Source organism: Notechis scutatus, chromosome 3 (genome assembly GCF_049901735.1).
Source record: "Notechis scutatus isolate UNSWTSFEM ecotype Mainland chromosome 3, rNotScu1.2, whole genome shotgun sequence".
Classification (NCBI taxonomy): domain Eukaryota; kingdom Metazoa; phylum Chordata; class Lepidosauria; order Squamata; family Elapidae; genus Notechis; species Notechis scutatus.
Window position 1 is genome coordinate 65,095,431 of NC_142011.1, and position 25,695 is coordinate 65,121,125.

General features: G+C 40.7%; 1 protein-coding gene and 1 long non-coding RNA gene across 2 annotated transcripts; both read right to left on the reverse strand.

The window, feature by feature from the left end:
- Positions 1-817: 817 nt before the first annotated feature.
- On the reverse strand, positions 818-25,695 carry DHCR24 (24-dehydrocholesterol reductase). The gene is made up of 9 exons (XM_026665929.2): positions 24,948-25,695; positions 7,451-7,606; positions 6,860-6,965; positions 6,531-6,649; positions 6,177-6,440; positions 4,509-4,652; positions 3,747-3,944; positions 3,108-3,286; positions 818-2,419 (listed from the first exon to the last, which is right to left on the reverse strand). Exons 1-9 carry the CDS (start codon positions 25,176-25,178, stop codon positions 2,266-2,268), a joined length of 1,551 nt encoding a protein of 516 aa, XP_026521714.1. The 5' UTR covers positions 25,179-25,695; the 3' UTR covers positions 818-2,265.
- Positions 10,545-14,742, reverse strand: LOC148131218 (uncharacterized). The gene is made up of 2 exons (XR_015748587.1): positions 13,058-14,742; positions 10,545-10,816 (listed from the first exon to the last, which is right to left on the reverse strand). It is a non-coding gene; the product is annotated as an uncharacterized LOC148131218 (long non-coding RNA).

Consider the following 25,695-nt stretch of genomic DNA (forward strand, 5'->3'; position numbering starts at 1 on the left):
TACCGATCAATTACTATTTGAGATCACAGGATACTGTCTCCAGCTCTGTTCTGGGGGGGGGGGGGGAGACTTTTGGCTTCATGCAAGGAAAGCAGGGAAAGGAAAGCAGCAGAAGTCTTTCTTTCCCTTCCCCAAACTCCACCAGAAATGATTCTTTGTGGGGGTGGCATTTCTCTGTGGACCACCAAAATTTTCTCACGGACCACCAGTGGTCCCTGGTCCATTGGTTGGCGACCACAATACATCAAAGCATTAAGTACAAATAATGTATTCTTTGCTAGAACTGTGCATATCTTAGTCCTTGGATCCAATTTTGGTTAATATTGGTGACATTAAAACATACACAAATCTCAAATAAAAACCCTTTAAAATCATGTAATCATCAACTGTTCTTAGGGCCAACCAACCACCTATTTGCTGTAATATTAAATTATAGGAATACATTTATGCAGGAGATACTTTTCTAGCTCATCTATTGCCACTCAGTCAAAAAGCAGAGGAAGAATATGCAAAAAGGTTTGAGTGTAAACTATCTCAAGTCTGAAATAAGAGTTGGCCACAATACGGGACAAAATTCAGAATACTGTTATCTATTCCAAACAGCTTTGTTTCAAGTGTTTCGATTATCAACAACGTCCAGATAATTATAAAAATTGATATATCAGTAGGTTGTATTTGTCTGATGGTGAAAGCTCCCAGCAACGCCGTCTTTACCAGTAATGTTAAGTATTATGGAGGAAGAGCTTAAAGAGATCTACCTTCCAAGTAGTTTTTTTCAAGCATTTCTCACATCTATTGTATTCCTGAAAACAAGAAGGCCTAAAACAAAGTTTATTTCAGGTGATTTAAGGCACTAAACAATCTCAGCAGAAGAAAAATTATGACAAATCCTGTAATATCAATAACAATGGAAAAAGGAGTGGGGGAGGAATACTTCTACATAATGCTATTAATAATTTACCATCTACCATATAAACCTTCACCACCACTAACAGGCAGTCCTTGACTTGCAAGTTTGTTTAATGACCAAAGTTACAACCGCACTGAAAAAGGTAGCTTATGACAGTTTTTCACAATTACAACCGTTGCAACATCCCCATGGTCATGTGATCAAAATTAAGATGCTTGGCAACTAGTTCATAATGTCTTGGAGTCATGGGATCCCCTTTTATGACCTTCTGAGAAGCAAAGTCAATGGGAATGCCAGATTCACTTAACAATCGTGTTACTAACTTAACAACTGTGCTAAGAAAGGTCATAAAATAGGGGACAAGTCATTTAACAACTGTCTCACTTAGCAACAGAAATTTTGCGCTCAATTGAGGTTGTAAGTCAAGGACTACCTTTACCATGAATTTCATGAACAACGTAAGCATAAAATAGGTTGACCTGACAATGAATATAATACTTTTGCTATTTATATCAGATTACTGATAGCCCTCTTTACAATTAAAACAGAAATACAGATTTTTACTTTGGAGAAATACATTTATGAAACCGTTAAGCCAGCATTCATAATCCAAGAGACAGATTACTGGAAGGCAAGAAAAGTAGTAACATTTATAAACAAGGGGGGGAAAAACTTTTTAAATTGTCTTCTTCCCGGGCACATGTTTGTAACAGACTTTTTTTTTTCCTGCAGCACATAAACTTTGATGAAAACTGTCAAAAGAAAAAATGTCAACAAAATGAGAGACACAGAGAGAGGGAATTGTAAAGAACATACACTAATTCAAAAAAATAGTCTCCAATCCATAGTATTCAAAGCGTTCAGACAGGTTATAATTATGACTTTATTGCGAATTATGACTTTTCAACCCTGGGCAAAGAAACCTATCTGATATAGGCAACTGTGACATTAGAAAGGCAGTTTTATTTGGCACAACTCTCAGAAAGAGCCTATGTACATCTGTAATAGCAGACCTGGCATACATCTCCCACTTATTTATCTATAATAAGTTATTCTTCTATTTTAAGATTCTGATTTTTCTATTCCCCTTCTACTAAATATATCAATCTATACCTAAGCTATTATTAAACCACAGTGGTCAAAAATGGAAATTCCTAGAAAGAAGATAAAGAAGCATACACGTTTTTAAGACAAATACTACCAATTATATTTTCATACAAAGGCAGAAGTATTCCTTCTAAATTTCACATTTTGGAGTCTCTGAAGTAGCAACAAGGGGGGGTTTGGAAAGGAGCAGAAGAAATAGTTTTTATTTAGACTCAAATTTTCCCAGATGCTTCATAGACCAGTTGGACTTAAAGTCTTGCAGCTTTGCACACTTTATCATACACTTCAGGAAAAGCCTTGTTACACTGAAGCTCTTGTCTCCGTTTGTGATATAGGGAGCCATCGAACATTTCCCAGAATTCTTCGCGGGTCATATAGCAGTCTGCGTATAACATCTGAAAACTAAAGGAAATAAGAAAGATGTTAAGAGTTCTTGCGTTAGAAGGTGACTATTAAGATATTTAATTTAATAGCAGGAACAGAAAAGTGTATAATAGGCCAGAACACATGGTTGTAGTTGATTGGTTAGAGAGCACGGGCTCTTCCATGAGGCAATCTACATTGTGATTGGTTGTGGGTATAAAGGGGGAGTTTCCCTCCCCCCCCCCGCCTTTTTATTCTGTGTGTTCTGTATGCCGTTCTGTGAATTACCTGACAATTTACCTCATGTTGAAGTGATGTGCCTGACTATCTTGTCTGCTGCAAATATAGATATTAAATATATTTATTTACATAAAACTACAAGTTTCTGTCAGCGTCTCTGACTTCATTTGGACACAGTCTGCATATAACATCTGAAAACTAAAGGAAATGAGCAAGATCGTAGAGCTGTGGCATTAGAAGGCAACAATGACCTTTGTCTGCAAAACAGGGCAAGCCACTCGATCAGAGTTGATGTCCATGTTTTGTTCTAGCAAATCAACCAAACCTTTCATTCAGTTGCATGTCCCAGCAAGTGCGCCGCAGAACCAAACTTGAACTACTGTACAGAATAGCAAAATAATGGGGTGCAATCATGGGTAATTAAGAGTTCAAAAGAGAGCTCTCATACGACTAGAAACAACTCTTTTCCCAGGGTTTAGATCCTTACCCATGAACGTTCCTCACAAACTTTTCTAATTGCCTGGTGGACGCCATGGCTTCAAAGTGTTTTGTCTGCGGCATCCCATAGGCTCCCACATCTACATAGAGCTCCTCTTCATCTCCTTTTGGATGAACCATTCCAGGATTGTGAGGCAAGATGAATGGGCACAGCCACAGGGGATAAACCTACAGAAAAGAGGAAAAAGATGCATTAGGAGCCGTGGGGGTGCAGTAGTTAGAATACATTATTGCAGGCTAGCTCTGCTCCATGTTTGATCCTGATCAGCTCAAGGCTGACTCAGCCTTTTGTCCTTCTGAGGTTGGTAAAATGAGGACCCAGACTGTTGGGGGCAATATGCCAATTCTGTAAACCGTTTAGAGATGGCTCTAAAGCACTGCGAAGCAGTATGTAAGTCTAAAAGCTATTTGCTATTCTATTAATTTCGTGGAAACCACTTTTGTGCTTTCTGAATCCTACCATTGATAGAAGGGCTTTATTTTAAGCATTAATTATTTTTGGTTTTTACAGAAATAATCTTATAAAAGACCATAGAAATATTTTATGAGTTGACACGTGTATGAAGTAAGAAACCAATCTTATTTCTGCTCCCATGACCCGTCTTGGATTTAGGAAAGCCGGTCTTACATTAATGACACTGTGGAAAGTTTGAATACATTGTTCAAGACTCTTCATGGGGATCATCATGTCTTGTATCACATGGTGCTGCTCATAGAGCTTTCTCATGGCTTCACCTTGAGTCAATTTTAAAAGGGAGATTTTAGGAGGAACCATCCAGCCAAAGAGACAGCGAAAAATTGGATGATTGCCAAACGGGATGATGTCCTGTAAGGGAAACAATGCTAAGAGTAAGAAAAGGAAAGACTTAAAATCAGTATAATTGCATACATCAGCAACTTTAGTCAGTATTTTAAAAAAATTCTCCATGACTAGCTGTAGCTCCTTCCCTAGGCACTGAGTAGGGTGAGATGTGCAGTCCCTTGTTAATTCATCTTTTGCTCTATGAAGAAAACCATCTCCCCCCCTTCAAATCTGTGCTTGTTTTATGCCTCCGTTTCTATTTCTATATGCTGCTCTGCTGTTGCTGGTGAGTTGGGTGAGAATGAAGTAAAATGACAGTGCGGCTTCACCTAGCTCTTTTCAAAACTCATTTCAGACTTCTGCAAAATATATCTCCCCCAGTGCTTTTATTTTTAAGGTTTTTATATATACTGTATGTTTTTGTTTCTTAAATCTTGTCAGCCACCCAGAGTTAGTTGGTTAAAACACATGGCCATATAAATCTGCAGAGTGAGTTAATAATTAAGATAGGAAGTATCCATAGGATAGGCTGACAGAAAAGCTGGTCTTAAGTATCCACAGTATAATAAATTACATGTAGATCCTCACCTGGAGCTCCCAGAAAATGCTCCTTGTATGCCTGTGATAATAATCTCTTGCTGGAATATATTCTGTTCCTGTGGTATTAGCTTTCAAATAATTCTCCACATGCTTAAAAAACCATGGTTTGTAGTACGTCCCAATTCTATTGACCTTGATGGAAAGAACAGGGAAATAATGAAAATATAATTCTGTTGAATGATATAGCCTTACAAAGTTACAGTTTAATTGAAGATGTGTTTTAAGAATGAGGCAAAGTTCTACTATTGACATAATGCACCAAAAATACAATGCATTCTGTTTGCCACCACATTTAATACATGATTGTATAGGATTAATATTGTGTTGTGGTCTGCCAGCGGCCTGCGGAGGTAGCAGCAGAGTCGGACAGTGGGGAGGAACATGGGCCCGTCCTGTTTTCTGGGGGAGGACTCGGACAAGGGATCTACGTATGACATAGTGATGGGGCCAGGGCCAGAGTTATGTGCTGACTCTGGAGCCTCCAGAATTTGACATCAGCGAGGCAGAGGAACGGTGGGAGCCTGTTCCCAGTGAGCGCTTGTGCAGAGCTGCCAGAAGGCAAGAACAGTTAAGACAAAAGGGGCGACTCAGGAGTAAGGCTTGGAGATGATTGGCTCCTCCCATAAGACATAAAGGAGGAGCAAAGGGACATGAGCCTTTGCAGGAAGCAATTTCGATTGTTGTGGTCAGTTTAAAATCTGAAGCTCCATGTTGACTTTGTGCTCCGTTTGGCCTTGTACAGCCAATTGGCAATTTAGTCGTTGGCAGCATTTCAAGGAACATAAAGGTGGGTGCTTATCAGCCTTATCCCGAAAGACTGTGGCAGACTTCTGTTGGACTATTCATAAACTGTTTGGGACTCATTAAAGGCTGTGAATGCATATAATTCACAGCCGCTGAAATAAAAACAAGGTTTTGGGGAACAACATGTGATTGTTACTGTCTCAAGAAGCCTTGGTCAGAACAGGCAGCATCTAATTTCCACAAATGATGATTATTCTGAATGCCATTACTGGACCTTCACACTAAATGTATCTCACCCACAAAAATGCAGACACCAAATGATGAAAAGGCCTGCTGGGGTTAACTCTTCTAATCATTATAAGCTCCCTTAGTCAAGCCTTTCCTCCCATATTGCAATTCAACTGTCTTTGACAAGTATCGCAATTTTAATTTGCAGAGAGCTAAGAATGTTTTAATTCATTTAGCTTAGGTTTTTCTAACTTGATTTCTGACAAGCACTTCTATTGTCCCCCTGTCAGCATAGACATTGACTTGCTGGAGACATTAGATCTAGTTACTTCACAGTTAGTTTTAAAAGCCATACCCCAGCACTAAAGGATCTTTAGAATTATTCTGCATGGAACAATAGAAAACAATTTTAGGGCAATGTTTTTCAAACTTGGCAATTTCAAGATGTGTAGACTTCCTAGCTAGCCATAGTGGCTGGGGAATTCTAGAAATCGAAGTCCATGTATCTTAAATTTGAGAAACACTTGGGGGAGACAAAGTCTTTACAATTACATAAACATGCATTGACAGTATAAATAGAGTCTCTAGTTTTTAGAAGAAACAACTTGCTTTTTCAACAGATAAAATGTTGTCGTTGTCTCCTGTGCCCCCTTTTAATTGACAAGGATAATAAAGTTAGGTTACCTTTTCTTGCTCAGCTTCATTGGTCAAAACTCCAGTCATTATGACAGCCTCTTCCAAAGAATACACAATGCCCTCTACAAAATGATTCTCTTTCTTTTCTGATTCTTCAGCAAATCTCTTGCAGATGGCTTTCAATCCTCTCACGGGCTCGTAGTGTAATTTCACATAGTTCTTAGATGGGATCATTTTTATTTCCGCTGCAACCAGGAAGCCTAATGTGCCACAAGACCAAGGCACTGCATAAAATAAATCTGAGTTCTCCTCCTGCAAAAAGCACACCACGCTAAGCAGAACTGGTTCAAAATAGAGCTGGCGTAACTTCTTAAATCATGGCAAAGGAACATAATTTCTTACCGGGGTACATCTCACATGGCTGCCATCGGCAAGAACAAGCTCACAGGCCACACAGATATGCTGAAATAATCCATAGATATGAGAGGAAGATTCAATGCCAGTTCCCATGAGCAGACCACCTATGCAAGAGACCATAATCAAGAATGAGCTGAAATACATGCCAAACTTTACAGAACAGTAGTTCAGAACAAGAGTATCTACAGCAAGGAAAACAAAAGAAATCATATAGGCATGGAACTTCTTATGCTTAACATTCTCGTATGTAAAGTTATGACCAAGTAGTTTAATAAATGGAGTGATCCTGATTTCCATGTTCCAAGGCTTCTCACCTACTGTAAGATCATCAAGTTCTGGTACCACTGGAATAGTCCAGCCCATACGATTCAGGTGTGCTGTTAATTGTCCCATTGATACCAAAGGCTCCACCCGTACAACCTAGAACAGAACACATTTTATGGCTTAGATAACATCCATCAGTCTGCTTAACAATTCCTTTATTTGCACAACAACCTATACATTAATAGGATTTGAACTAGAAGTGATTGATCAGGAACAGGATCCTGACATCATAGTGGTCAGCTTGATGAAAAATGTCCACCCAGTGTGTATCTGTAATATAAAAAGGGCAGATACAATTCTTGGGATCATTAGGAAGGGATTTGAAAATAGAACTATGGACTATAGCAAGCGCCCTTATGAAAATTAGGATCGTACCACACTTAAGAGGATCACATACAATTCTTAAAAAGAATTATTATAAAACTAGAAAACAGAGACCACCAGAAGTCCAGAGCTGAAAGTAATTGCAGAGCTGGGGGGAAAAAAACCATCATGGAAGAAAGCAATTGCAATCCCACAACAATGGACTAATTGTTTTGCTCAGCTCAAAAGCAATTTCCTCTGGAAAACCCCAAAAGTACCTGTCGCTCGGTGTCTACATCTAAAATATCCATCAGGTTGATTGTGATGTTCTTTAGAGTCTTCTTGTACTTCCCAATACGAAGAGACATTGTAAGCCAGCCAGGACGGCCTGTGCACATATATGTTTTTTGGCCTTCTGCTTTCCATTCTCGAACCTACAAGAAAAGAAAATGGAATCACTTCCTTGTACAGTGGCAGCTTGAAGCTAAGGCCAAATAAGTACTATCTTTGGGTGCCAAAGCTGTCCTTCTTTCCAAATCATTCTAAAAACATAAATCTTTGCATTCTTCACAGGTGGCACTATCAGTCAATGTGGCCTACAGTCATATAACCTTAAACTGGCACCGACATCACATATTATTACTCTCAATTTTAGTTGTTAGCAAGTAGCTTGCAAATAAGAAACTTAGTTCTGGCTGCATCGCATCCTTACAGTATATAAAGTTTTCAGGAGAAACATGTTAGGTGAATGCCATTGCCAACTAAACATGCATTGTTTATTAGCTAAACAGGACTGCAATGTTTATTAGCTAAACAGGACTGCATTGTTTATTAGCTAAAATTCAAGACCAGAATAAGAGCTAAGGGAGTCCAAAGCACGAAAATCTTATGTCAGTGCTGGGCATAATTAATATAAATTTGTTCTCCGTTAACTTTCAACATTGTTGAATTATCTCACCTTTTAAGTAAAAGTGACTCTTACAGAGAACTAAGAAACAATAACCTCAATAATAAATAAATTGTTATTAAAAATAACAGACTTGCATAAATAGGCTTTACTCATATCGAGTATCCGAGGAGAAAAAAAAAGGAATTGAAAATCAATGTTTTGTTTGGTATGACATTCAGGTAAATATTCCTAAGCTTACATTTAAAAGCTTTACTCTACCATAAACTATAATTTTCTTCTTTAGTTAATGAACAGGCTCTCTAACACAGGGGTCCCCAACCGCCGGTCCGCGAACCGGTACCGGGCCGCGGAACAAGCCTTACCGGGCCGCTGGTTGCTGGCGCCACCATCTTTTTGGTAAAAAAGCAATTTTTCGTCAAAAAGATGGCGGCGCCAGCGCTCGGTGAGCTTTTCCGGTAGAAAGCCATTTCTACCCGAAAAAGCTCACCGAAGCGCTGGCGCCGCCAGTTTTTTGACGAAAATCACTTCCGTGATGTCACCGGAAGTGATTTTTCGTCAAAAAGATGGTGGCGCCCAGCTGACGCCAGAACCGGGCCGCAGTGCCCAGCTGACGCCGGAACCGGGCCGCGGTGTCGAAAAGGTTGGGGATCCCTGCTCTAACAGATGCCTAACGCCAAAAGTGTAATTGCATTGTCTTGCTCACAAATTTTGCCTTAAAAAAACAACACAAAAAAAACTTGCCCTGCAGATGCCCCCTGAAACTAACTATCATAGCTCTTTAGGAATGAAAATAGTCAGTAATCCTTGTAAGATGGAGAGTGTGAAAATATAACTACCTTGAAAAGTAGAATCTACCTCTCAGTTGGGTCCAAAAAAGGAACAGCAAAAGAAAGCCCCAACCCATCTTCAGGCCCTACACAAGTCTCCCAAACCTATTTCCCAGCAAAACAGGGCAGTAAGATGGCAGAGTACTGTGGACATTTGTACCGTCCTCTCCCTGCCTGCCTTTCTCCAGTTGCCCTTTATGTCAGGGGTCCCCAACCACCAGTCCCCAGACCGGTACTGGTCCGTGGATCATTTTTTACCGGACCACAAAGCTTGGGCGCCGCCATCTTGTTTCGACAGCGCTTCCGGGTTTTCGGTTGCTTCCGGGTTTTTGGTTGGAAAGTGCTTCCGGGTTTTCAGTTGGAAAGTGGCGTTTGGGTGCTCGCGCCTTAGTTTTGTCGAAGGGGGCGGCGGCTTCGAATGAAGAGCCATCCCGATGGCGGTGGAGTCTCGCGTTACTCAGGTACCGGTCCGTGGAAGAATAAATAATCGTGAAACCGGTCCCTGGTTCAAGAAAGGTTGGGGGCCACTGCTTTATGTCATGCAATGGAGAGCTTTTTTTTTAAGCTGGAGTACTGGACTTTCCTATCATGCTCCACTTGGCCCCTGCTGACTTCTTGTCGTCACTATCACTTTTATACACTTTGCTAAGCTTTCCACAAAAATGTTTCTAAGAACAGAAATCCTACAGCCTCTCCCAAAGGCAACACAACTGTTTTGTCAATCGCTTACAAGATAATAAATATAGTTTTGAATACATGAGATAGATCCTTATCAGAAAAATAAAAAAACAATAGGACAGGGACGTTAGGCACTTTAACTCAACACCCCGCCCCACCTCCATGGCTGGCATGCCTCACTCCTGACTACTCCCCCATACTATTTCACCTTTATTTATGCTCCCTCTTCCCTTTCTTGCATAGCCAAACAATTCCCACATACCCATGGATTGTGCACAGTTCCACTATCGTGTTCTAATCTTTCAGGTTGCTGGAAAATTAGCTCTCTTGCCTCCTGCTCCCACTTAACCGCTGGTTAGTTTTGCTGGGGGAAGGGAGATACTATTTAACCAGTCACGGCACATGATTTGTGGCTCATTGCCAGAATTCCCCCCTTCTGCAATACTTATGCCAGTGATCCCCAACCTTTTTATGCCGCGCCCGGTACCGGCATCAGCTGGGCGCTGCGGCCCAGTACCGGCATCAGCTGGGCGCCGCCATCTTTTTGATGAAAAAGTGCTTCCGGTGACCTCACCGGAAGCACTTTTTCATCAAAAGATGGCGGCCAGAGCTCGTGAGCTTTCCGGGAGAAATGGCTTTCTACCTGGAAAAGCTCATCGAAGCGCTGGCGCCAGCATCTTTTGATGAAAAGTGCTTCCGGTGAGCTTTCTACCCGGAAAAGCTCACCGGAGCACTTTTTCATCAAAAAGATGGCGGCGCCCAGCAAACCAGCGGTCCGGTAGGACTTGTTCCACGGACGGTGCCGGTCCACGGACCGGTGGTTGGGGACCCTGACTTATGCCACAAGGCAAACCATAAGGGTATTTTTCCTTCTTATATGCAGGACCCAGCATACAGCATTGATTTGCAGGGCCCGCAATAAAATGAAACCAACACATTATCGAGAGACAATACTCATCCATGTACGGACTTTCCTTTATTATGCTTATTGTTCAGATATAGGACATTTGAACTTCACAGCCCCACTAAGCTGTCTTATTACAACATTCTGCAATATAGCACACTGCTAATTCTTCTCCCAGGCAAGCCAATATAACTGCAATGGCCAATAGTTTTTTGAGGGGTTTCTTTTTTTTCTGGGGTGGGTGGTGTGGTTGTTTATTTACTATAATTTATCTAGGTTTTTTTTAATTAACTGCACGATTACAATATATTATTTTCAAAATTACCTGTATTTCTTTTTTAAAAAAAACAAATTTTATTGATTTTAAAGACAAACAAAACATAAGACATCAAAGTATAAAACCTCCTTTCTCAAAAATTACTTATAAATTTTAACAAGGCAAATAAGGCATTATTTTTAAAGCATAGTTCCATATTATCACATTTCCATTTAAACACATATATATCTTTTCCAAATTTCTCATTGTTTCTCCCTTCACTTTTATTCAATTATATTTCTTTCTATCAAGGTTTTATTAATTCTCCATCAAGCATAAACACACAAAATACAGAACATAAAACAAAACATAAAAAGATAAAACCTTCTTACTTATTATTTATACATGTCTTTTCCAAATTTCTCTCCCTTTAGTTTTATTCCTCCAAGGTTTTATTAATTCACAATCAAAACATAGCTAACCAAAACACAAAACATAAAACTTCTTTTGAAAAGTGGCTTAGCCCCGGGTTACATTTTTGACAGACCTAAATCAAGTTCGTACTCACCTTATATACCATTCATATCTTATTAACCATTCTATATTTTCTATATAACACCTCCCTTCTTTTCACTCTCTTAGTTATATTTTGTTTATTTCATCTTATTTCAGAATCATTGTTTGTATCTTTTGTCTGTTCTTTTCCAATCTTCTATTTATCTCTTCTCTTTAGCAAAAGAATTTCCCCTGTAATCACTTTTAAGGTGTGACGCCTTTCCCTAAAGTAACACTTAAAATAATACATAATTTCTATCCTGATTCTGCTTAGTACATTCTACATGTTGCATTTTGAAAAGAAAAAGAATAATAAACTTATAATATAATTAAATATATAATTTCCATTCTAATTCTATTAATAGTATAACTAAACATTAATCATTTTACACATTCTCTTTGATATTTTATTAAATATTGAAATCTATCATTATAAAACATTTTAATATTTTGTTAAATCTTATAATATTCCAATGGACTATTTCAAATGCAAATACTACAATACTATCTTATGTACTCTTGCAGAATCTTTCTTAAATTATACATCCTTTATCCTTTATCTCTAAAAAAAAAATCTTGTTCCAGACCGTGGCTTTTTTCCCCCTTTTTCCCTCCCTTTCTTCTCCAGTCTGATCTTTTTGCCCCCCCATCTCCTAACCTCCACCTTTTTAGCTTCCCCTCTCTGTTGTAATTCTCTTTTCAATTGCTTTCTAACATTGTACCTTTTTTTCACCTTATTTTTCTTTTTCTTGGTTGTTTTATTAAATCTTAAATTCTCATTTTTCCTTCCTCTCTTCCTATTTTCTTTCTTAATCAAATTTTTTTGTCCATTAAAAATGGCTTCCTTTTCTTCTCCTTCTCCTTCTTCATCAAGTATTTGCTGGTACGTAGAAACCGCCATTTCTAAAAAGTGGAAGACAGCTCCCAATGAATTCTTGCCATTTGGTTCTCTTTCTTTTAATTTTTCATATTCCATTTTTAGTTGATCCAGAGATGGTGCCATTGTAAATTTTTAAGAACAACCCAGATGTTTTTAGTCTTAAGGTAATTTGCAAATGTCAAAGTTATCAAACAATCCAAACAGCCAGAAATTATTTCCTCTTCTTCTCTTTGCAACTTTTCCTCCTGGGGCAAAATCCCAAATATATTTTAAAGTCAGATTACAATTAGTTGTTGGTCTTATAATCTTCAAAGCGTCTCCTCCAACCAGTTTTAAAAGATTTTTTTTTTTTTAGTCCTCTCCTTCCCACTTATAACAAAGAGCTTGTTTTTACCTTAAAGCAGCAGGTTTTTCAGTGCTCATTTGCTTTCTCCGTAAGGAAGGGGAGTAAACTTTCCTTTCAGCACTTTCGCCGTTTTAACAACTTCTTTTGGAAACAAATGTATCAATCCAAAAGTCAGGTTTCCAGGGTGTTTAAAAGCATCTTAATGTCCCGGTTCAGCCAAGAAAACTTCTCCTTCTGATTCTTCCTCCTGCACAACTCTTATCCGGTTGAAGATTCCTATGTGGCTACCATCTCTGACAGCCGCTCCACCGCCTCAGGAAAAAGGAGTCTAGCCGGCTGGGGAAAGGGGGTGCGATATCCCCAGACCCCTGCCCGGATCTCCGCTGTCTTCCGCTGCCTCTTCGGGGCAGCGACAAACCCCAAATCCAATTGGATCGGGGGTACCTCAGTGGCGAGCACAGCAGGGACCCGCAGAGAAGCGGATTCCTGCCGCCACCGAAGCCTTGCAACCGGAAGTTCTCAAAATTACCTGTATTTCTATTGGTCTTCTAGTGATGTTTTACTATTAAAAAAAGAGAAAATAGCAAAATATATAACTGCAATGACGCAAACCAATCTGGGAGTGTTTGCATAAGCACAATTCAAATGTATCAACCGTAAACATCCGGGGGAAAACAAAATAAAACATCCTCCTTCGTCAAACATGTTTGTGTTTTTTTCCTAACAGAAAAGATTTTCAGAGATACAGAAACACCTTCCAACTCAATATTGCAGAATAAATGCTATTTTTAGATTTTAGACCTTAAAAAACTCTTCCACCCCGCCCAACCCAAATAGTTCTGCTCATCCCAACTTGATTATATTTATATGTTCAGGACTCGCAAGTCATGCTTTTGGGGAGCATCCATTCTTGACGAATGTATGTTTTCTTTTTATGTACACTGAGAGCATATGCACCAAGACAAATTCCTTGTGTGTCTAATCACACAATAAAGCATTCATTCATTCATCCTGCAGCTTCTGCACTGCTCAGGTGTGGAGCTGGTAATAGACAACCAAAGGGACATAAATAGGCACATGAAAATGGATTATCTCGTATTGCTTCTGCAATGAACCCAAAGCAGCAGGCTAATCTCTACAGACACCGGTAGAAAGGAGCCTCATTTTCAGCCTTTCCGCGACTTCTTGACTTCAGTTGTTCTCCTAATTGCTGACTGCAAGATCGCACCACGCTGTGACAACCCAGATCGTCTACCGCCCCTTCGCGTGATCAGGAGTCAGGAAAGCGGGATCCTATCCAATCTATGGAAAAGCGATTTGGATCGGATGCGGCGCCGAGTGTGGATTGTCCGGTGGCGCAAGAGACTCGGGCGAGCCGAAGTGGAGACCGCCCAAGAGGTTGGTCCGAGTGTTTCCGAAGAGGGGCGAGAGGATTTCTCTGCCTGCTTCTCCGCCTCAACCTATTAGAGCAGAGTTTGGCGATGAAGCGCAAACTTCAGATTCCAAGCTTTCGTTCTAACAAAAAGTTCAAGATTTCAGGATGCTTTGTTAGGGATTTTTTGTTGTTGTTTCCTCTTTCATAAAACCTGCTTTGTCACGGTATTTTCTTCCATGCTTTAATAATCACTCCTTTCGCCCTGAAACATGGACATAAATATTAAAAAAAAAAAAAACCCCTATGCTGTAGGAGTCAGAATTTCTGCGAACTTGAAAATCCAGTTAGTCTGCCTGGCTTAAAATAGTTGCACTGAAAAGACAACTTCAAAGAAGCTCATTCTTTCACTTTCCCTCACTCTGGTTTGGATTGCTGATTCTTTTTTTTTTTTTTTTTTGTGTGTGAGGTGCCTTCAATAAACAAACTTTTGTCTCTTTTGTTTTGTTTTTGAGATCCATGGGAACTCACCTGACATACAGTTCTGAGTCAAGAATAAAGAACGAATAAAGAATTGTCTTTTGTTATCACTTGTCCTTCCCTCCCTGAAAAAATAATCTGGGGAGAGGCATATGATTTAATTTAAATTATCTTCTGCCCTACACCTCATGTGTTTTCAGTATTTAATCCTAGCATTATCTTCCAATCCACAAGTAGTAAGATAGTAGCATTTTATTTTTTTATTTAACATAGAGACTGTCCTAGAGTGAGACTAAGCAGTGTACAAATAGATATAAAAACAGAAAAGCTATATATAAATAGTATCATAAAGCAGCTAACAATAAGAATAATTAAAATCCAGAATTAAAAAGACGGGGGGGTTGGGGGCTTTAGGGCATTAACCAGCCCCATTGGCTGCGTGCCCCTCTGTGGAGCATTTAATAGATTGATGTTTCAAAAGAACAGCCTCTGAATCTATTGCAGTTAAAGATGTTTTAAATCCAGAGAATGAGTTTTTCCAAATTAGGAAAATCTGTGAGAAAACAAGGAAATTGTCCCAGGTCGGCTAGCTCATTTAAAACCACTGTTCCTATAGGTGCTGCAAAGGAACACAGTACAATATTAAACTTTATGAGATTTGGAGCCTGAGACTTCATTGCTGGTTTCCTCAAAGTTTGTATCAGGATTTGAAGACTTCTTGCATGGAGAAGAGTACAGTAACTCAGGAACAGTAGGGTGTTTTTAGGGGCTCCGTACCAACCACTTGGTGATTTGGGTGTAGACATCAGCATTCCTCCAGACCGGTTTCTGTTTATGTCCTCTCATCACAACCCTTGGATATTGCATCATATCAGTGCAACCACATTTGCGGCATTGTCCAAAATCTCAGTGCTTACTCTTCTCCATGCAAGAAGTCTTCAAATCCTGATACAAACTGTAGTATAGAATCTGCTTTCTTAAGGAACTGATGGAGAACAAAGAGTTTACACCATGTATACCCAACAGATGTGAAATGATAGCCTATTATTATAAGGGAGGAATAAAAATTAAATGAGATAGTGAAGTATAAATGTACCCCTTTCACCAATTTTAACAAGTAGCAAAATACTTGCCAGCTGTTGCTAACAGTGTCCTAACAATTAAGCCTGGAACACAATCAACACCTTAAATTAGGTTGACTAGTTTCAATAAATTTTGCAGCCTTAACCTCCAATTTGTATAGCATATTAATAGCATGCTCACCTCAGAAATAGAATAAAATTCTTGGCAAAGAGCGAAGGAATTTGTCTCCGGTGCATAAGCTCCCAAGTGTACATACAAACAATGAAGTAATATAAGAATAAGATATCAATAGGAGAACATTGTAGGAAAGATGAGAAGGATAATAAGAATACAGCCCTACTACAATGAAGTAGAGATGGGATTTCCTTAGAGATGAGACAGTGCTGTGGGAATTGGATGTTTAGCCGAGTGATGGCATGGGGGAAAAACTTGTCTCTTGTGTCTAGTTGTTTTGGCACGCAATGCCCTGGAGCAACATCCTGCAGAGAGAAGTTGAAACAGTTTTATGTCCAGAATGTGAAGGGTCTGTAGATATTTTCTCAGCCCTCTTTCTGACTCGTGCAATGTACAGGTCCTCAATGGAAGGCAGGCTGGTTGCAAATGTTTTTTGTTTTTTTTTTGCAGTCCTAACTATTTGCTGAAGTCTGTACCTGTCCTGTTTGGTTGCAGTACCAAAACAGATAATAGCCAAACCTCTAAGCATAATCTTTGAAAAATCTTTCAGGACCAGCTCCTTGCCTAACCTATGGTCACAAGCCACAGTCATCCCCATCTTCAAAAAGGAGACCCAAGCCTAGTTGAAAATTACAGGCCAATCTCCTTATGCTGCGTCACCTGTAAAGTCATGGAATCAATTATTAACCAATCCATCATCCTCCACTTAAAGACAAATAACCTACTCTCCAATAAACAATTTGGTTTCAGAAAAACTATCCTGTAATCTACAACTCTTACACTGCAAAAACATATGGACAACACAACTAGACCAGGGCAAAGCAATAGACGCAATCTACATAGACTTCTGTAAAGCCTTTGATTCAGTGGTACACGATAAACTACTCCTAAAAATAAAATCCTATGGTATCTCTGGACAACTGAATAACTGGATAGAAGCATTCCTGTCAAACAGACAACAAATGGTCAAAATCGGGAGCGTCCTATCAAATCCAGTACCTGTCAATAGTGGTGTCCCCAAGGCAGTGTTCTAGGACCAACTCTCTTCATACTCTACATAAACGACCTCTGTGATCATATTAAGAGCAATTGCGTTCTCTTCGCTGATGACGTAAAGCTGTTCAATACCACAGACAATACTGCTACCCTACAAAAAGATCTTGACTATGTATCAGAATGGTCAAACAAATGGCAACTTCAAATCTCAACAAATAAATGCTCTGTCTTACATATTGGCAAAAAAATCAGAAAATAAAATACAAGCTGAATAATCAAGAACTTGTTGATGACCCAAGCTCTGTAAAGGACCTTGGAATACTCACCTCTAATGATCTAAGTGCTAGAGCCCACTGCAACTACATAGCCAAAAAGGCATTAAGAGTTGTTAACCTAATCCTACGTAGCTTTTTCTCTGGTAATATCACACTACTAACCAGAGCATACAAAACATTTGCTAGACCAATACTCGAATACAGTTCATCAGTCTGGAATCCACATTACGTATCTGATATTAGCACAATTGAGAAAGTCCAGAAATATTTCACAAGAAGAGTTCTCCACTCCTCTACTCGTTGTAGAATACCTTATGCCACCAGACTTGAAATTCTAGAACTAGAAAACCTTCAATTACGCCGCCTTCGGGTCTGACTTAAGCATGGTATATAAAATCATACATTGCAATGTCCTACCTGTCAGTGAATATTTCAGCTTCAACCATAACAACACAAGAGCGCACAATAGATACAAACTCAAAGTAAACCGCACCAAACTTGATTACAGGAAATACGACTTCAGCAATAGAGTGGTCAATGTCTGGAATACTCTACCTGACTCTGTAGTTTCTTCCCAAACCCCCAAAAACTTTAACCTTAGACTGTCTACTATTGACCTCACCCCTTTCCTAAGAGGTCTGTAGGGGGCGTGCATAAGCGCACCAACGTGCCTACCGTCCCTGTCCTATTGTTTCTCTTATTCTTTTATTTTTCATATATGTACCCATTTCATGTATTCACAACTATGTATACTCTTATACTTATTATCTTGTAAACAATTGGCAAATCAAATAAATAAAAAATAAAATAAATAACTACAGAGATAAAAATGACATATTCCAGAATTCCTCTGAAGAACTGTATCAGCAGCTCCTCACGCACGCAGCCTGAACTTTCTGAGTTAATTGCCGGAAGAACATTCTTTGTTGTGCCTTTTAAATGATGGCTCTATTGTTAGGTGTCCATTTCAAGTCCTGGAAGAATATAGAACCCAGAAACTCGAACGTCTCCACTGTTAATACTGTGTTGTGGAATATTATAGGAGGCAGTAGAATAGAAGGTTCCTCCTAAAACCCACTATCATCTCTACAGTTTTAAGTGTGTTCAGCTCCTGCTGCACCACAGGGCCAACCTCCCATCTTCATGCAAACTCATCACCATATTGAATGAGATCAATGACCGTTGTGATCATCTGCAAACTGCAGTACTTTAACAGAGGGGTCCTTCAAAATGCAGTCATTGGTATAGAGTAGGAGTCAAACTCACGTCGTCATGTCATTGTCATGTGACCTATTGGGACTTTTCCCCCCTTTGCTAAACCGGGCGTAGGCATGGCCAGCACATGACGTATCAGGCAGTGGTGGGATTCAATTTTTTTTACTACCAGTTCTGTGGGCGTGGCATGGCTTGGTGGGCGTGGCAGGGGAAGGATACTGAAAAATCTCCATTCCCACCCCACTCCTGGGGGAAGGTTACTGCAAAATCCCATTCCCTCCTCACCCCACTAGCCTGCTTTCCAGCTCTGTTCTCCTGTGCAGGGCAACAAAAGAAGACCCAGCCAATCAGCTGGGACTCAGGAGGTAGAGAATAGATGAAGGCAGGGCCAGTCAGAGGTAATATTTGCCGGTTCTCCGAACTACTCAAAAATTCCGCTACCGGTTCTCCAGAACTGGTCAGAACCTGCTGAATACTACCTCTGGTATCAGGCCCATGGGCCGGAAGTTTGACAGCCTTGTTTTAGAGAGAAAAAAGTAATGGAGAGCACACAGCTGGAGGAAGGGAGAAACACCTGTGCTAATTAAATATCCTGCAAAGGTATGAAGTTAGAAAAGGAATGATATAATCTACTTGATATGGCAGTGGAGATATAGGAAGGCATCTGGCACATTCTATTCCACATAGTTTTACAAAACCACTTCAACAATCCACAGATCTTCCACTTTAAGTCTTCATTAAACTTCCAAAGAAACAGAGTAAACCCAACTACTTTCAATAAGGTTTACCTTCTGCAGTAGAACAGCTTTTCTTCTTACTCAGAATGCAAACAACTGTACTTCCAATCTGACTCAAAATCCTTTTGTATTCCTTTTGTACCCTGCCATTCTTCCCTCTCTGTAACTTATCTGGTCTCTGCTGCCAAGCTGATTATGTTTAAAAGCTCATTTGGACGACAGTCCTACATTTCAGCCTTCTACTTAAAACAATCTGACAAACTGTGTTAAATTACAATCTCTGGGCTGGGTCTGAAGTAGCTTAGCCAACTAATGGCATATTTCCAAGAGAGATGTAACAAAAGGACTTCCCATCTCAAAATGTTTCAGCAATTGGATATACACCCATAAACATTCGTTAAATTAACTTTATTCAATGATTCATAGAATTCCCAGGCACCCAGTTAGACTGCACCTGGAAGTTGCAGTCTGTGACAATGTTTATGAGAACTCCAACAGTGGTATGCTGTAGTGGACTTGGCTGTCTATAAGTTGTCAGCAACCAGTTCCACATTGGCTCTGAGAAAAGCAGACAATGAATAGAAAAGCCTATGAATTCTTCCTCAGCCAATTATATAGTTGCTTTTAGTTGACTTCAATTTATAAGCCAATATTTCCCAATCTACAAACTTTTAGCACGCTATCCATTTATTGCATTTATAATAATGCTTGAACCTTTAAACTTAATGTCATATGAATATGAGGAATTTGCTGGTTTTCTTTGCTCCTTCATTTTTAGATAAAATAATTGATCTGGTTTTGCTTTGCCAACCACAGCAAAAAGCACTACATGTAATAAAGTAAATATCAAGAACATGCAGATAGTCTGTTTCATACCATCACGTCAGAGGCATGTGATGTCCACACATGACATGAAAGGCCACTTTGAAGTAATTTTCTGCTCTTGCATGCAAGCCTGCCAACTGCATTTTTAAGCCTAACGAAATGATAGAGCAAACTTTTAACATTTGTTCATGATAAAGGTATCACATATAATTATATTGTTGCATATTATGATATAAATCCCAATGAACAATTTGTAAAGAATTAAAACCCTAAAACAACATTTGCTGGCATTTTCTGCATAGACTGTAGTAGTATTTTATTAGCCTGTGAATAGGCTTGAACTTATAAAAGCATCCTTAATTTATAGCCTGAAAGTAACATAGCCCCTGACGACAGATGGCAGAGTCCACATTCTGCTTACAGAAAATTCTAGATCCAGTCTTTGGCAATTTTTAAAAAGAGGCATTAAACAACACGAGAGACCACTGGTGAAGGTTCCTTCAGCTGCTCTTGTCAGAAGAGATTCCAAACTGTTAATTAATCCTAGTTCAATCCTCCAATCCCAGAATAATTTAGGAGAAAAAGCAGGGCTGAATGTTGCTCTAAAGGAAAATGTGAAATTACTATTTCCATCAAGGCATTATAGAAAATAATGCCAGGCATGACTAATCAGTGGAAACACTGCATAGATCAATTTTATCATCACCTGCCTGATTCCTCATGGACACTTAGCCTGGTAGCCATAGGCAACGTGAAAAACCATGCAGGTAAATGCACCAAAGCATAGCCAAGCGAGTGGGCTCACAAGGATAGCATGTTCTGGGCATCTATCACAAGAATGACTGTGGGAAGCCACCCCACCCCCACTCTTAGAAGAATGAAACATTTTGAGGAATATTAAAAATGGTAAAATATTGTATTTCCCCAAAAGAGAAATGGAAGAACGTGTTTTTTTAGAGGGAGAAAGCAGCCTCCATTTTTCTTAATAGCCCACAGCAGATGTCAGCACTTAAGAGATACAGAGCTTATTGAAAGAAGACAAGGAACTAGGTAGCTCTATTCATAAGCAAAAATCCTTACCCAAGAGCCAAATGAAAGCCATTAAGCCACAATAGCAATTGCCTAATACCCTTTCAGAACACAAGCCCCTTCATTGTATCACCCTCACAAACATCAACCAAACTTAGCTCAAACACCTAGGATTTGTACTTTGCCTATAGAGCCAGTTATGACCCCTATGTAACTTCTACATGGCCCCATGGGAATCTGACAACAGACAATAGGATATATGTTCTTGCCCAGGAAAAGGAAACTCAAGTGCAAAGCCCAAGAGAAGGGATGAAAATCCCCTACACTCACTTCCATGTGGTTCTGATGGTTCATTAAACCATCTTTCCAATCTGCCTCCATATTTCCAGTGTCTTTCTCCTGGCGTGGAACTGAACCAGGTGGATATTTCTTCCAACAATTTGGCACCCCAAGCTAACATGACCAACGGACCTGGCCGGGTAAGCCTCCCTTGCCGGCAACAGACCCATTGTGTCTGTGGGTGGATTGCCCTGGACTTTGGCCGCTTGGTGCAAGGGTAGTAAAGGGGTTTTGAGCTCAAAGTCTGCTTGGAAAGAAGGTGAGTACCTCTAAATTTGAACTTTAAAGCCCAGAAAAGTGAGGGAAATGTGTATATGTCTGTAGTGTGAGGACTCTTCTACCAATCACAGCTGGATCCTGCTCACTCGGTGCCTTTCCTAACCACAGAAATATCTGTTCCGCCAACAGAATCTGGAAAGCCTGAGGGATTTGTGCAAGAGCATAGGACCTTCTGTTAGGGAAAAGGGAGAGGCCATGTGAAAATGGAATGGAAAAGTGACTAGCTGGGAAGTCACTGAGCAAAGTCCTGTGTTAGGAGGTGCCTGTACTTGACTGCTCAAGAAAACCAGGTCCTCCCAGACTCCTGAGGGTCTGAAAACTGAGGGGCAGCAGGTCCTCCCATTCCCCCTTTTGAAAACTGATGGCTATGTTCCCTACAAAAGGAGGTGCCCATACTTGTGAAGGAACCAGAGTCCTCCCGGATTTTTTTTTTCCATCCGAAAACTGATGGTTGTGATCAAGCTAAGCCAAAGTGAACCCCACATTGGAAGGGGAACATGGGAAGCTGTAGCTCGAGGGTTGAGAAAGGAACTCCCCTAGGAGATTTGCTTGGGATGAGTCTTGGGGTGAATAGCAGATGCTGGTGAGAAGAAAGTGTGAGCAAATTGTGTAGAGTGGGCTTTGCTCAGGGACGAAGCTGGAAAACCAATTTGGCTAAATAAAGGGACTTCAAAGAAAAGGGAAATATATAAATAGGAACGTTGGGGTTTCCATCACCCCCTCTCTCTTCCATGCAACGACATGATATGTTCATTAAGATTTGTGCCTTCCCTGAGTTAACGGAGATTTATGATGGGAATGACCAGGGCCTAAACCTGAGAATTCTGCTGTCCTTTTCTTTCTCTTTTCCTTGTTTGTGTATTTGTGTCAAAGTCTTTGTGTGTTAGGTAATTGTAACTGTTAAATGTCTCCGATCCCTAGAAAAAAATAATTAAATTGATAGAAAATAATGTTAAATTGAGCAATGAAAAGAAAATGCCTTCACCCTAGTTTTAAGCTCATTTAGAAGAAAAATTTCATTCTTGCATTTACTTGTATGTGTTTAGGTGGTTTTATCTGTTGATTTAACACCTGAAATGTTAACCTTAATGTTTTTTTCAAACCCTGCCTGCAAGTTATCTATCCACCCCCACTCCACCTCCCCATCTCTTATTCTCCAACAATGCTTTTTCTGGGAGAATCATCCACAAAGGGGTCCCCTGGTCTCATATCTTTCAGCCCCGCACAGACAACTCTGCAACCTTTGGAAACAGATCACACTGACCCAGATGCTTCCTCCAGAGAAATTCCATCCATCTGAGCCAGGGAATTGGGTTTGGATCCAGCCATCCAACTAGAAAGTCATCACAGCAACCAGAATGGAGCAACCTTCCCAAGCCTGACTGGGCTTATCACCAAGCCAAGCCTTATGCCACCCAGCAGACAGGAAAGAGGACCCTGAGATGAACAAGTTAAGATTAAAGACTTGTTTCAATCCCCAGAAGACACCTGGAAAGACTATTGGGGTGTGTGTGTGGAAATTCATTGTAAGGTTTTCTTTTTTGCCTCAGTTATGTTGTACCCAGTTAAATGGATTCATAGAGGGATGGCATTTTGAAGTGGCTGGCACAGCAAGTCCTGAAAACCTCGGATTTCTGTCTGGTATGACAAAAATTGGTTCAAATTGTTTGTATTGTAGTAGTTACACACAGAAGTAGCTGTTCACACACACATACTCCATTCAGAATTAGACTGAGGTTAACCCCTTCACGCACCTCCACATAAAGCTTCTTCTAGGTTGATTTTTGCTTTGTGGCACTAAGGCCCAAGCAATCTTATCTCCTTGCCACGGGAGCAGGGGCATGCCCCTCAGGCAATTCCCTCACTGAAGAGAAGGGAAAGAAAAGAGATCTCTAAACCTCAAGCCCGGATTGTGACTCACAAATGAGGTTCTCCAGTTGCCCATTAAGGCTGAATATGTTTCACTGGTGGTCTCATTAGTAGAAATCCCAGGGCTCATTGTGCACTATTTAAAAAAAAAGAATAGCCTGGACTGCACACTGGCAAACCTCCAAAATCTAGGATTTGGCCTCACAAAAATCTAGGATTTATGTTAAGATATTGCGTTTTAAGAGCTGACCAGTTGCTATAAGGTTAATATAATGTAAGGCTGATGCAATGAGGGTGAATCAGCATTGGTATTGCCTTTTTTAAGACTATGTATGGGTCCACAGAAGTTTTACTTCTTTAAAAAGTGTTTATATAAGGCAGCCATTAGAGGGCTTGTTCTTTCCTTTGTCCTGTCTTCATTGCAGAGCTCTCAATGTACAGTTAAGCAGACTGCTTACTTGTCAGGTATTTGCCTACCACGTATATTTCTGTATATGTCTTGTATATAACCCACTGTTAAATGTCTAGGCCTCTGTGTGCTGTGTTTTTGCTCCTGGGTTGTCTCATAATAGTAGTCATGCTGCAAACACTCTGACAATTTGTACTTTGCCTATAGAGCGCAGCTCTGGCCACTACATAGCAATAGCACTTAGACTTATATACCGCTTTCTAGTGCTTTATAGCCCTCTCAAAGCAGTTTATAGAGTCAGCATATTGCCCCCACCTCGGAAGGATGGAAGACTGAGTCAACCTTGAGCCTGCTGGGATTCGATCTGCCAAATTGCAGTAGGAGTAGCTTGCAGTACTACACTCTAAACACTGCCCCACCAAGGCTCCATACATAATTCCTACATGGGAAGTCTGACAACAGCCTATAGAATACATGTTCGGAAAGCTCAAGTGCAAAACCCAAGGGAAGGTATGAAAAACCCCAACTCTCAAATCCATGCGGTCAGCTGCCCAGAACCCATCATTAAACCATCTTTCCAATCAGTCTCCATGTTTCCAGTGTCTTTCTCCAGGCTTGGAACTGAACCAGGTGGATATTTCTTCCAACACTACAAAAACTGACAATCCCCAGCAAAGTATTCCCTCTGTTCCTTGCAGTTTCAACCAACTATTATTATGTTTTCCCCCCAAAAGTTATCAACTGGGATGGGTTGCATTGTACGATTTATCACCCTGACCAGAGTCACGAAGAAAATAGATTTGTCTTAGATAACATGGTACAAGCAAGCAACATGCCAACTGGTATTGGCTTCAAAAGTCTTTCCCCCTCTTTTCCAACTCAGGCACCGCATTGCTAAAACTGCTGAGTTGCCAATGGTAAAAAAAAAAAAAAAAGCACGGTTTAGGAAACAAAAGTCAAGCTTAACTTAATAAATTCCTGTCCTTATCAACAAGGTTTCTTTTTTAAAAAAAATATTGATCAGTGAAAATCAAAATAAAGGAAACCTCGTAAGAAAGAAGAATATTCTCATCAGCCAGATTTGTTTCGGCTGAATCGTTCCGGTGAGTCAAGACAATGCAATTGGGAACTGCGAGAGGAACTCTTGTAAAAGTCGCGCTTGCGGTTATTTTGCCTCTCTAATCGGAAAGCCACCCAGAAAAACACCCTCAAGCTCATTTAAGGTCACGGAACCAACGGCCCCTTCGCATTCTGGATTTTGGGGGGATAACCCCCCCCCCCCCACCAAACTCTTCCCCCCCCCCTCCAACCCAAGTCAGTTCCACTGGTCCCCTTACCTGTTTCTGGATGTTCCGAACGCGCAGGTCGTGCTGCCGAGGAGCGCAGTGTAGCTTCTGCACCACCCAAGCCCGGAGCTGGTAGTAAATGTCGAAAAGGACCGAAAGGGGCAACAGGAAGAGGCAGACGAAAATCCAACGGTGGTGGACTAGCACGTACTCGAGGCCCCTATAGCGAGCCCAGAGTAAGAACAGCAGCAGCCCAATGCCTAGAGACAGCAGAGGCCCCATCCTCGCTTCAGCCTCTCCGCCACTTCGCCAATTGCCGCTTCCCTCTTTTCGCCGGGCTTGCAAGAATCGCAAGCAGGCGGTGCACAGCCCACGCTGCTTGCCCTTCGGCGCAACGGCCGCGACTTTCAGCAACCTGAGCTTCCTCTCGGCCCCACCTTTCTCCAGCCGCTTCCCTAGGTCTTGCAATCAAAACCCGCGCCTTTTAAAGGAGTTGTCTCTACTATGCTTCCTTCTCTCTCTCTCTCTCTCTGGCTACTAATGCGTAGATGCTCTTTCTAGGCGGTGCTCAAGGATCCCCCCAAAGTGCCTCCATAAGGTCAGAATAAGATGCTCCCTCGCCCACTTCCAATCCTCACGTTTTCTTCCCTAAAGTCTACTCCCAATGGCCTTTTGACTCCTGCTTTCCTCTCGCTCTGCACCCCGGACGGGAAGCCCCCTTCACCGAACCAGATCACCGAAACCCCACGGATCGCGCCCACCGGCACTTATCTTTTTACAACGGGCGCAAGCCACCTCC